This window comes from Dipteris shenzhenensis, chromosome 24 (assembly GCF_047967505.1).
Source record: "Dipteris shenzhenensis isolate YYH24624 ecotype China chromosome 24, Dip_SZ_1.0, whole genome shotgun sequence".
Classification (NCBI taxonomy): Eukaryota; Viridiplantae; Streptophyta; class Polypodiopsida; order Gleicheniales; family Dipteridaceae; genus Dipteris; species Dipteris shenzhenensis.
The window spans coordinates 19,669,545-19,683,373 of NC_141619.1; the positions used below are offsets into that span (position 1 = coordinate 19,669,545).

General features: G+C 43.6%; 1 protein-coding gene across 1 annotated transcript in view; it reads left to right on the forward strand.

The window, feature by feature from the left end:
* The first annotated feature begins 502 nt into the window (after positions 1-502).
* LEW3 (UDP-Glycosyltransferase superfamily protein) overlaps positions 503-13,829 on the forward strand; it is a 29,460-nt gene continuing 16,133 nt past the window's right edge. Inside the window, exon 1 of the mRNA XM_087395766.1 lies at positions 503-1,105. Within this exon, the coding sequence (XP_087251892.1) occupies positions 812-1,105 (294 nt within the window). The 5' untranslated portion in view covers positions 503-811. The remainder of the gene's footprint in view (positions 1,106-13,829) is intronic.

Here is a 13,829-nt window from a genome sequence, read left to right on the forward strand (position 1 = left end):
CCTTTGATGTGTTCGGAATCTGGCAAGCGGCCGATGGCTGCAAGCGGGATTCTGAGCACTTTCCAACTGCCGGCAGTGGTAAGTGGCCGGTGGCTACAAGCGGGATTTCGAGCACGTCAACAGCTAGGGTTGACAGAAGATCAATCCTAGCCATCCGATCAATAAATCTTCAGAACCGTAATGTACCCCACAACAAATGACTGGCAAAATTACGACGCATTCCTCCCAAGACCGCCACGTGTATGTCCGCAGACGCGACTCCACGTATTCCTCTCAAGATCGCCACGTGTATCGCTCCCCTAGGCCATTGACGGCCACGAATTGGCGTTGGTTGCCGCTTCTCGGTTGGAAAACTGAGATGACCGGCTCTTGGCCTACGACCGGTTGCCATGTGTCCCGATTTTCCTCTCGGGAATCGACTCCCGGCACCGATTCCCTACGCCTTTCCAGCCGGCCACTTGCCGGATTCCGAGCCCGGAATCCCAACCGCGATTCATTCCCCCGCAATGCTCGGAATCGCGCCGCAGTCCACTAGCCGGATTGTGGACACTTTCCAGCCCGGAATCCCCTCCCTCGGCATTTAGTTTCGAAGCTTGGAAGTTCGCCCTTGATCTCGGCCCTGCCTTCCAAATTGCTTGGAAATTCGGGCTCCCCCTGCTTCTTTGGACGTTTGCAGCTGCTCGGATTGTCTCGTATTGTCCTCCCCTTGTTGTGTGTGTGTGTGTGTGTGAAGAGAGAGAGAGAGAGAGGGGAGTCCCTTTGACAAAAAATCAGGTGGTATGCGTTTTTCTAAATAGGCTGCAAGTTTCTAATGGCACTATGGTATTTGTCTGCTGCATTTGCTACGGTGCTCTTGATGTTACCATGCTGTCTACTTGTGCTTTATCTCCAAAGCTGTAAGAAAGAGTATGCAGTAGGGTTCTTTCATCCTTACACAAATGATGGGGGTGGAGGAGAACGGGTGCTATGGTGTGCAGTAAAAGCTGTCCAAGAAGAAGTTCCTGAATTCAAATGTGTCATTTACACGGGGGATGAAGCCACACCAGAAAGTTTGTGTGCACGTGCTCTACGCCAGTTTGGGGTCCGACTTCCGTCACTCCCCATGGTATGCTGAGTCTATTGACCGTCTGTTTCAAAATTGCATTGGCTTTACTGTATTTTTGGTTTCGCATTAGTTAATTATGGCCAGGAGGAAAAGTCATGTTCTGTATTATGAATTGTGAATTATATTAGAGATAAGACCAAGGATCCGGCTTAGTTTTTGTTTTGAAGCTTATTGTATTTTGTCAAGTTTGTTCTTGTATGTATGTCCTTTTCGGCTGAAAACTAGAGACGGTTTCTAGGATCTCTGATGTTTTTAGGTGGGCAATCATTATTAACCAGTGGTTTTTGTTAGATGTCAAACAGATGTTAGCCACCTTTTTGTTAGGGCCGTTGGGATCACGCGAGTTAGTCATCATGGGTGGTTTTCTCCCTCCTGCACATATAGTTGTATGTATTGGGAAGTAGTCCTAGTTGGCATGTATCATTGGATCATATCGTCCAGAACTTTCAAAGTATCACATAGTATCGATACGGTGGGACCTAGGGGGTTCCCCACCACAGGAGAGCACTTGTTATTCCAGCTATATGCATTCGGATTTTTCTTATGGACCAATTGTCCCTCGTTTCAATCTTGTAGTTTCTAGATATGAGCTCTAAAATACGAGCCTCGAGGAATGAGTTGGCCATTCTTGTGTGATACGTCTGTGCTCATTCATCTGAATGACACACCTTAGGGGAGAAATTAGAGCTGGTTTGTTTCACTTTTTAGCTTCTTTGATATCGCATTTGGAAGCCTACATCAGTTCAACAAGCATTCTAGCAAATCTTCGCACTGCTTTTCCAAAGCAAGCATTCCTTTTTTTTGCTGAAACAGTCTGTTTCTAATTCCAGCAATTGTTTGAAGTTTAGATGACTTGATTTCAGAGATGTTTGCAGCATTTTGCACCATAAGCTGGAATTTTGCTTCAGCCTATTGTCTCCTGCCACTTGTGGCATGCACCCTCTATAAGAGTATATGGTATCAGTAGCAGTAGTAGGGCTGCCATTGGTTAGCCAAGGCCGTGAGGACAGCAGCGGTACTGGCTATATCTTGGAGATGATATTCCGTGGAGGAAGTAAGGCTCTCTGTTGGTGTCTCTGATTTGCATATATGATGTACGACTCGATCAATGAGGCATCTTGTATCAGGAAGGCAGGGTACTCATCTTTGAAAAAAAAAGGAAGGAAGGGTCCTCATGGCCTCAAAGTGGAAAACTTGCTTTACCATCCCCCACTTCACAGTCTGGATTTCTGGAAAGGTGTGCAAGGGTCTCGAGTGCATGTCTCAAGACCTGCTGCACGCCCTGGCAACTCCAGAGGCAGCGCTGTATGCTTTGTTGGAAGCCACTTGTGCAAGGATGGCAGCTTCTGTCAATATCATTTGCTCTAGCCAAGGGACGTTGGTAGACCTGTATGAGCAGCTCGCCAGGAGTAAAAAAGTGCCTTGATCGGTGGTTAGAATAGAAGGTAGGGAAGATCTAGTGGGGGACTTGCCTCTAAAGCCAATACGGGCCTTCGATCTAATGATCGAGTTGAAAATGCTTGCCGATGCAAGCAGTGTACTGAGATGTCTGGGTGAGATATTGCCGCTTCCCACTATACATCTCAAAGCGGCTGTCTTCTTCACAATCAAAGTTGCCACATGGATAGTTGCTGCTAGGGTCAGGGTTTATTGCCCATTTGCCTCCTTTGTCTAAATACTATGTGCCATCAAGCTTATGTCACACACTTGTCTATGTTGCGCAAAAGAGACAGCATTGTGCTATTATGGATTGCACTGACATGTCGATTCCAATCTGGCAATGATGTTACTATGTTGTCCAGCCTTTGAGGATTGATTTGAAGCCCTCTATCAAAGAAGCAACTGAGCCAGAAAGAAACCTGAAGAATTTGTGCTAGTTGATGGGGTTGCTGGATGCGATGCAAAATCGGTCGGCGGGAAGGCACCGGACATGCTCAAGGCATGGGGCATGCCGTCCATAAACATCATCTGTCAGGTTAGAGTCTCTTGCTCCAGGTGGGTCAGAAACACATCCCCTTTAGGCGAGAATCATGTGCTCTCAAGTAATTATTGGAGGTGTCAAAAAAGATTAGTAAGGGAGCCATAAACCAACATAAAAATCTCAAAAAGGGGAAGGCGTCTCCTTTGTTAGAATTGTGCTATAGAAAAAATGCAAATTCCAGTTAATTACTTACATAGAATTTAAAATAGCCATTAGGCAGAAATTAACATTTATGCGCATACCATTTAAGAATTCACACGAGATAGAATAGATAAAAGAGAAGACTCCGGCACCCGACCGGGTGTGAATGAGGTACATCCTCTATGCAGGCTAATCCAAGGTATGTTTCTTTTATTCCAGTTTATGCAAGGCTTTAATTACAATAGTAACATAGATCCTTGGACAGAATCCATGGTGGATTTAGAAATCTGTACACATATAACCGAAGTATTACAACGATGTTTCCTATTGAGGAATATTATGAGAACTAAAATATCCAAAGAAAAGTAGCCACTGGCAGTTGCTTGGAGATATCCCGGGGAAAGAAAAGACAAAAAATGCTCCACGTAGAGCCCAATTTCAGCAAACACCAAGGCCAAGATCTATGAGTTCTCCGTGCAGGCATCTACCTATTTCTGAAAAACCCTGAAACACAAACAGTTAGGTCCAGCAATTCTACAAATAAAATTCAGAACTGAGAAAAACAGCTTGAAATCAAATAGAATCAAGAACTGGCTGAATCTGCAAATTGCAATTACCTTTTGGTCTGTCCAGAGCTTGGAAATATGGAAATCACAGGACTCAAGCAGAGTTTTCAGTAAATCGTTAGGCTAGGAAGGGGCAAAAGCAATCGCAGACAAGAATTTGCAAGCAGGAGTGGCCAACAATGTCAGCGCTGAGCAGTAGGAGGGAAAGACCAAATTGCAATATATCTGGAAAGTGTTCTGCTTCTGCGATTTGTTACCCAGCCCCTCCTCTTTGCTGTGAAAATACTCTTCAAGGTATCATGCAGACGGGATTGGAGCTTCCTGGATCAGGAATAGGTGCTGGAAAGAGAAAGAGCAATAGAGCTGCATTGGAAGAGAGAGAGAGAGACGTTATTAAAGTTTTCAGAAGACCGATGGGTCTATGAGACTATGAGAAACCTGATACAGCACAAGCTGTGAGGGTGGAGCTACTAAGCGAGCATCAACACCCAAACTACATAATACATGATATATATCCATAAAGAACACAATACCGAGTCATACCATAATGTCAATATGACCCTCCCTATCACCCATGTCATCACATCATCAAAGTACAAAGCAAAGCTGGCCCAATATCATGGAGGGCCTAGCAACCTGGGACAGTGGTAGAATAAAATCAGAGATAGGGTGCTGCTGGCTATCCGTGGGTGCTGTGTGACGTGATCTCCTGGCAGTGCCTTTGTGTTAGACTACAGCTACGGTGACCCCTGCTGGATGCACCCTGACCCCAAACATGGAGGGAATTTCTCTAAGTGTAATCTCCGTGTCTGTTCTAAGTCGAAAAGCAACTTCATTGTCACCACAATGTAAATATCCTAAGTCAAAGTACAGTTGACCATTTATCTGATCATAATTAAAGAGTTTTCATAGGTGTTAATTATGGTCAAAGAGTTCTTTTAATGGTCAAAGAAGTGACTACGGTCAAAGATACTTGACTCTGGTTAAGTAAGCTTGACTTCAGTTGGGGAGACTTGGTTTACTACCAAGAGGGTTAATTGCGGTTAACTAGAGAACCACAGAGCTGCTGACTACGGTCAGAGAGTGTTGACTTCGGTCAACGAGACTTGGCATGTGCCAAGAGGGTTAACTACAGCTAACCAAGCTGTGCCAACTTCGGTTGGAGAGATGTGCCAGCTTCAGTTGGAGAGACTTGGCCATAATTAAGGCGCCACGACCATTGGTCAAAGCTCCTTAATTACGACCAAGAGGGTTGACTTCGGTCAACCAAGAATTGTGTTCTATGTTTTGTTCACATGTTTGTTCAGTGGGGACGCCCACCTGTGACTAGGATTAGTCCACAGTTTATTATTTGCATGCAAAGCGCTAACAATTAATGGGTGCCATGGTGGTGCACTTTAATTAATTGTTGCAGGTACTAAGAAGGGTTGATTTCCCAAGCGCTAAGGAGCTTAGCAAGCGTGGTAGTTACCTTGGTTAGGTTAATTGTGGTTAGTTGACTTAGGTTAAGGGTGTAGTTACTCTTAGCTAACTAGTCTGGTCAGCCTAACTAGACTAGTCTGGTTCAGTTACTTCAGAATCTAGTCAAACTGGTTAGAGGTCTAGTCACAAACTAACCAGACCAGAACCAGTCAGTCTGGTTAGTGTAACCAGCCGGTTACCAATCCAATTACTGTCACAGGAAAAAAAAAAACGACAGTTGCAGAGACTGTTTCTGCCAGCAGTTTTTACCCACCTGTCAGACTTTACTGTCAGAAAAGCAGCAGAAACACAGTAAAATCAGAGATTTGCAGAAAAAGAATATGCATGCCTTTGAGTGAAAAAGGGGAAAAACAGATGCTTTGTGAGTGTCATTTGCAGTAGCCAGAAAATAGGCACGCAGTTTTGAGTTCATGCCTTGAGTTGATAGCTCGTACTGGCACAAGTGTGAATGCAATACACCTCTTGTTGAGGTATTTTTCTCTTTGATAAAGCAGAGGCTGAGTGCATCAGTTGCTTACACAGTGTGTGTGAGGGAGTTGCAGATCTCAGACAAGTTGTAGAGATGGCTTCACAGTAGCATGCCCAATCAGCCCATGAGGGAATGGCAGAGTCTAACCAGGTACAGTAGGCTGAGGCTATACAGATAAATAAAGAGAATGCCTACAGAGAGTTGATTACTCAGTTGGGAGAGGCAACAAGCGATCCCTTGTTTCGTAGGATGGTACAACCTCTTTTTGAGGGAAAGCCAGAGAAGCCTCCCTCTGGAGCAGATCAGGAAGAAGTGGGCAAAAAGAGAAAAAGAGCAGGTCCTCTTCCCAAGAAGAAAAAGGTCGAAGCATCATCACAGTTCATCTAGTTCGTCTTCATCTTCTAGCTCTACCTCTTCATCCTCGACATCACATCCTTCTTCGGGATCTTCAGAGTCAAAGAAGAAGAAGAAGAAGAAGAAGTCCAGTAGGAAGGCTGAGACTAAAGAATTCAAGGATGGTGGGAAGTCAGTAAGATTTGCCACTTACAATGGCCAGTATGGCCAATTTTGAAAAGGCTATGCAGTTCATAAGGCAGTTTGATGCTGCTTTCAGCGTGGAAAATTTCAGAGTCCTCAAAGCTTCGTATGGTTGGTTTACACTTGATTGGTACAGCCAGTGCATGGTGGATAGCTAAAATAGCTAACTATGTAGTCCCCAGGAAATGGAAGGACTTCAAGAAAGCTTTCTATAAATACTTTATTCCCAAACAGTTAATCATGTTCTTCTGGGTTGGGAGAGCATTCATATGGAAGCACAAGATACAGTTGAGTCTTACAACCAGAAATTTTGGGATGCATACTTGCAGGTTTCGCCCTTCAAGAATATTTCTGACAAGACTCAACTTAGGAAGTACAGGGCGGGACTCACTCCAAAGATACAGGCCCAACTGAACACCAAAGATATTAAAGAAATATAAGATCTCATGCATTCAGCCAATGTGGCGTCTCATGTACATGCAGGATCCTATTGGTGTGCCTTCACTACAGGCAGGGTTACCGGGGGATAAAAAGCCAGCGACCCTCAAGTTTGAAACAAGAGAGTTTCCGAAGGCTCAGAAGAGGGGATTTCAGCCTCAGAAGCCGAGGGGTAAGCAAGTGCAAAAGCCCTATAAGGGAAGACCACAGTTTACGCCCGAACAGATTGAAACTTTCAGGAAAGAGGGTAAATGCCTCAGGTGCGGCAAAGAGGGGCATGTGGCTGCCCAGTGCCCAAAAAAGCCTTCAACGTTGAAGGGAAAAGAGGCAGAGAAGCCACGGGGACCGCAGAAGCCAATGGTAGGAGGAATTCCTGACATACTGGGTCATGTTTCAAACCCAGAGGAACGAGAATTGCTGCTATCTTGGGGCAAAGTCAGAGACCAGCAAGCACTGCTTTTATTTGATCTAGGGGCTACTGATAACTTTATATCGGAGGATCTAGCCCCGAGGCTGGGAGTAAAGATGGAGGAGTTGGGCAGGGATGCCGATTAGATGTTCTGTGGGAACCCTGTGCCAGTCACTCCCTTGATAGGGAAGCTCCATCTTCATGTACAAAGTTATGTGGATCAGGAAGGCTTCTTCATTTCTCCACTGAAACATCATGATGTAGTCTTGGGTATGCCTTGGTTCCATCGCAAGGCAGTGAAGTTGACTCTTCCTGAAAGAGTGCTGGAGTTTGTACATAGGGGCAAAGTACATCGTGTGGTTGCTAGGAATAGAGGGGAAACTATTCCCATTGTATCAAATAGTTCTGTTGGAAAAGAAATAAAGTCTGCAGTTTCAGCTAACATGGTTTTTGTAAAAGAAAGAGATATGGAAATGCATGCTGAAATAAGTGAGGTAGATCAGAATAAATTTCAGTTTCTTGAAAATTTTAAAGATTGCTTTTCTGACGCTTTACCAGGGGAGCTACCCCCTGAGAGACTTGAGGATCATGGCATAGAACTTATTCCTGGCAGCGAGCCACCCAATAGCCCCCCATACAGAGTTAGTACAACTCAACGAGAGGAGATTATGACTCAGGTGCAGGACTTGCTGTCCAAGGGGCTGATTCAACCCAGTTCTTCTCCTTTTTGTTCCCTTGTATTGCTAGTACAGAAGAAAGATTGCTCATTCCGTATGTGCGTCGATTACCGTGCACTGAACAAAATGACCATCAAGAATACATTCGCTATTCCGCGCATTGATGATGTGCTGGATCAGTTGAATGGAGCTTCAGTTTTCAGTAGGATAGACTCAAAAAGTGGCTATCACCAAGTGAGGATACAACCTCAGGATGTGCATAAGACAGTGTTTCGTACTACTTTTGGGTTATATGAGTATCTGGTGATGCCTTTTGGATTAACAAATGCCCCAGCTACTTTTAATCGAATGATGGATTGTATCTTCCAACCCTACAGATAGTTCACTGGTACATTCTTCAATTCCATAATTGTCTTTTCTAAGTCCGAAGAAGAGCACAAGGAACATCTTGCTACAGTGTTTCAAGCATAGTTAGGGGAAATGGAAACGGGGAAACGGGGGAACGAAAACGGAAACGTTTTGAGATTTTTGGGAGGGCTGAAACGGGAAAACGCCATGTTAGCAAGGGGGTTTTTTAGAAAAGGGGGTTTTGAGATGAGAACACCCACATTTAGAATGCTACAGCCTACAGCCTATCTATAACTTAAAATATAGTGCATAATACTTACCACAACGTCACTTAGAAGTTCGAACTCAGAACAAGTTACAAATTAGAACTTGGAAGTTAACTTAGAAGGCTGAAAGAGAGGGCTGAAAGAGGGGGCTGAAGCCTGAAAGAGAGCTGAAGGAGTGGAGTTTGAGCTTTGAAGGAGGGCTGAAGGGGAGTAGATGATGATGGAGGGCTGAAGCAGCGTCCATGAGAGAAAGGAGTACAAAGGAGTGAATGGGGCTCAAGGAGGGCTGGAAAACCTTGAGTATGGAGAGAGTATGAGGCTGAAGGAGTGAAACATTGCACAGGAGGTCAAAATAGAAATCAAAATGACCAAAATCGGGTTGGCGGCGGATTTTCGAGACCCTAAACGCTTTGTTGTTTGAAACGGGCCGTTTCTGTGCCCTGAAATGCGTTTCAGACTGGCTGAAATGTTTCAGCCAGCCGTTCCAGGGTCCTGAAACATTTCAGACCCTAAAAAGCGTTTCAGGATCCAGGCTTCCCTAAAACGGCGTTTCAGGCCTGGCTGGGCTTTGAAACGCGCGTTTCAGCGTAACTGTGGTTTCAAGAGCTAAGAAATCATCAGCTCTATGCAAACAGCAAGAAAAGTGAATTCTTTCTGGAAGAGATCCATTACTTGGGGCATATAATATCCAAAGATGGGATATGGATGGATCTGGCAAAGATCCGTGCCATTCAGGAATGGCTAGAGCTGAAAAATATCCATGAAGTTCCAAGTTTCCTAGGCCTGTGCTCTTACTACAGAAGATTTATTAGGCATTTTGCGGATATAGCCGCTGCACTTCACGATCTTACTAAGAAAAATGCAGCTTTCAGATGGGGAATTCCTCAAAAGTCAGCCTTCACCACATTCAAAGAGAGGCTGACGACAGAGCCAATCTTATTTGTATCAGCCATTTAATGTGGATTGTGATGCTTGTGGGGAATGCGTTGGGGTTGCATTGCATCAAAATGGTCATGTAGTGGCCTATGAGGGCAGGAGACTCCGGGATGCAGAGAGATATCTGGGAATCTATGAGAAAGAGTTATTGGCTGTAATTCATGCCATCCATACATGGAAGCATTATCTTTTGGGTGCAGATGTTACAGTTAAGATAGATCACCAAAGTATGAGATACTTTTTGACTTAGACAAAGCTTTCCGAGAAGCATATGAAATGGGCAAATATGCTGTCAATGTATCATTTTCAGATTGTCCATATTCCGGGAGTTCGGAACAGAGTGGCAAATGCCTTGTCCCAAAGACCCCAGGTCAACAATGTGACTATTGCTTATCATCTTGGAAGACATGAGAGAGCAATATGCTAATGATGCAGATTTTGGTGAGATTTTACAGCAAATGCAAGAGGGGCAGTCCACCAGTCACTCTTTCCTGAAAGATGGGTATCTAATGAAAGATGACTGCCTATACATCACTCAAGAGATGAGGAAAAAGATTTTGGAAGAATGCCATGCACCTCCCTATGCTGGGCATAGAGGAATTACAGCAACAACTCAAGCACTAGAGAGGTATTTCTTTTGGCCAGGGATGCGGAAAGATATACATCAGTTTGTTACTGAATGCCTTACATGTCAGAAAGTGAAGTATGATAGACGGAAGGCACCTGGCCTACTTATGCCTCTTCCCGTGCCTTAGGCACCATGGGAAAGTATTGCAATGGACTTAGTGGGGACACCCGTGACCCACCTGTGACTAGGATTAGTCCACAGTTTATTATTTGCATGCAAAGTGCTAACAATTAATGGGTGCCATGGTGGTGCGCTTTAATTAATTGTTGCAAGTACTAAGAAGGGTTGATTTCCCAAGCGCTAAGGAGCTTAGCAAGCGACCAGAAGATGTTCGTGTGACCAAGGAACATCGAAGACCCTAGAGATTGCCCTCTTGTGGCATGTACTAAAATTTAGTTAGATATTTTGACACTTGGCATGTTGCCAAATTATTGAGCCATGAGCTCTTTGTAAAAAGGATGCACGTTTTGGAACTTGTAGAAGCAGCTCTATGCTGAACTCTTGTAATGAATTTTCTCTCAAGTAATAAAAACCTTGGGGGGGTCCAGCCCGACGTTTGTCTTGGGCCCCGGTGTGTCTGTAGAGAGAGGAATAGAGAGAGCTTGAAACAACTAGAGAGAGTGTTTGCAGAAGATTTCCATGGAGAGATAACAAAATACAGCAAGCAGGTTGCATTGACAAAATACAGCAAGCAGGTTGCATCATTTACTTTGAATGGTCCATAATACCTAGGAGACAACTTTGGGTATACTTTCTCTTTTCCTTTCATCTTTCGGAGTCGTGCTTTTTCAAACTTTAGTAAGACCCAATCTCCTTCTTGGAGATTTATCTCCCTCTGGTGCTTGTCTGCTGCTTTCTTTTGCTTTTGTTGAGATTTTTCAATTGCTGTTTGTACTTGAGAGAAAGCTGTATCTAAGTCTCGGACATACTAGTCGGCTGCAAATATCTCGTCCTTTGTTCTGAGGATAGGCGGTAGAATCACCTTTCCATAAATAACTTCGAATGGGGCTTCTCCTGTGGAGCTATGAACAGTGCTATGGTATGCAAATTCCACAAGAGGAATTCCATTTGACCTTCTGCTCAGATGCATAACACTTGAGAAGATCCAGTACCGTGGAATTGACATTCTCGCCTTGTCCGTCAGACTGAGGATGAAAAGAAGATGAAAAGTCCAACTTATATAGAACAAGTTTTGTGTTATATGGCACACTGTGAAGATCCACACTTTTCGAAAATGCAAATGTGTGCAATGCATGCAGAATTTGAATGCCGATTGGCCCTCCAATGGGGAAGAGCGCCCTCGTGAGAGTACTTGTTTCTTTTTCGACCTACATGCCAGGTGGGAGAGAGAGATGACGGATGAATGCAATGTGGTAGAAAGAATGCTACGTGAGATTCACAATGAAAGGGTGATACCCTTTCATTAATGTCCCTTGAGATCACTCAAGTTCCATCTTCCCATTTACACCTACCCTTAGCCTATGACCCATGCACCTACCATTCAATGCACTCTAATGCACCCTTTCCCTTTCCTATTGCCCCTAGGACCTAGACACGTGTGTGCACATCTTTATTACTAATCATTGGCCAATGTTACATCGTTTTGGCGGTACTATTTACACCGCTTGATCGATCATAAATACAAACATATAACCGCACCATCAAATTGGCGCCTAACAATAATAAAGTTCTAATGACTATTAATTAACTAAATAATCATTTCTCTTGTCATGACACTCCCTCCTGCTTGAATGAGCAGAAGTCCTCTTCTGGATTATTGCTTGTCTTTTCCTCTTATGTGCACTTTCTCTTGTTACTTCTGCCATTGCATCGCCTCTTTGTAATCTGCGAGTATCTGTGGAAAATCTGTAAAGAACTCTTCTTCCATCCATTGTGCATCACTAGCTGGCTGGTTTTTAAACTTCAGTAAATACATATATCTCTTCTTTCCACGAGTACTCTTCTCTTTATGGTATACGATCTGTTCCGGAGTAAGAACTTCAGTCCCATCTTCAAGTTCAGGTTCTTCTTGCTGCTGAGTATCCAAAAACGCAGAAGTATCGCCATGGTATCTCTTCAAATTGCTCACATGAAAGATGTTCTTCATACGCCAGTGGGCTGGTAACTTCAGCTCATACGCTCTGGATCCTTCTTCTGGATATAAAGCTGCTGAAATCTGAAATGGACCATAAAACTTCGGTGCTAGCTTGACATGTTTGGTACTTCCTCTCACTGACTTGATTCTTCTTTTATCAATCTTCAATAAAACCCAATCATCCTCCTTGTAATAAACTTCTTTTCTTTTTTTATTGGCTGCCTTGGATTGTTGAACCTGGGCCTTCTTAATATGTTCTTTTACCTGCTCAATAACCTGTGACATATCCTCAGCAAACTGGTCAGCGGCAAAAATTCGCTCCCCCAAGTGTGTTATTGGAGTGGGTAAACATTGCCCATAGATGATTTCAAATGGGGCTTTCTTGGTGGAAGTATGTACAGTGTTATTATAAGCAAACTCTAACATGGGTAAGAACTCTGGCCACCTTCTAGGTTGGTCATGGACATAAGCTCGAAGTAAAGTAATTATGGTTTGATTGGCATTCTCACTTTGTCCATCTCCTTGAGGATGGAAGGCTGTAGTAAATTTCAGTTTGGTTCCGAGATTCTCTAATAGAGCTGTCCAAAAGTTGCTAATGAAACGGCCATCATTATCGGATACAATGGATTTTGGTAACCCATGTAACCTGAAGATTTCCCTAATGAATAACCTTGCTGTTTCAGGAGCAGACAACTCTTTTTTACAGGGAATAAAATGAGCTTGTTTACTCAGCCTATCTATAACAGTGAAAATCTGCTCAAATTGACCAACCTTGGGGAAACCAGACACAAAATCCATTGTAATGTGTTCCCACCTTTCCGAAGGAATAGGCAAAGGCTGCAAAAGACCAGCAGTCTTACTTGTGTCAGATTTAATGCGCTGACATACGTCACATTGTTGAACAAAGGTCGAAACTTCTTTGCGAAGTTTAGGCCAATGGAAGTATCTCTCAATATTATCAATGGTTCCTCTAATACCTCTATGTCCAGAATATGGACTCGCATGTAACTCACTCATGACTAGATACCGAAATGTTTTGGGTACACATATGGCACGTCCCAAAAATAAGTATCCATCCACGATGGAATAAGCCTCTAAATCCCCAACCTCATTACGTTGAATCTTCCCATAAATGTCAACGAAGTCCTCATCTAAAGGATAAGCTTCAACCATTGCTCCTAATGATTTCTCCTTAATCACAGAAACGTGATTAACTTGGGGCCGTCTACTCAAAGCATCAGCTACTAAATTCTCCTTTCCCGGCTGATATTCGATATTTGGTTGCCCAAAGGATTGAATATATTCAGCCCATTTGATTTGTCTTGAAGAGACAATGGGTCGAGAGAACAAGTGCTTGATACTTTGATGGTCAGTCTTAATCTTGAAAGCAGAACCATATAAATAATGCTTCCATAACTTTAGAGCATGAATGACTGCCAATAACTCCTTCTCATACGTGATATATTTCAATTCAGCCCCTTGAAGTTTTCTACTCTCATAGGCAATGGGATGCCCTCCTTGCATCAACACTGCCCCAATCGAGGTACCACTTGCATCCGTACATACAACAAAGAACTCTTTGTCCATGTCCGGAAGTGTTAACACTGGTGCAGTCACTAATGTTCTCTTAAGCTCCTCAAAAGCTACTTGGTGAACCTCTCCCCACTCATACAAGGAATGCTTCTTCAACAAATCCGTTAGTGGGGAAGCAAGACGTGCAAAATTCTTAATGAATCTGCGATAATAACTAC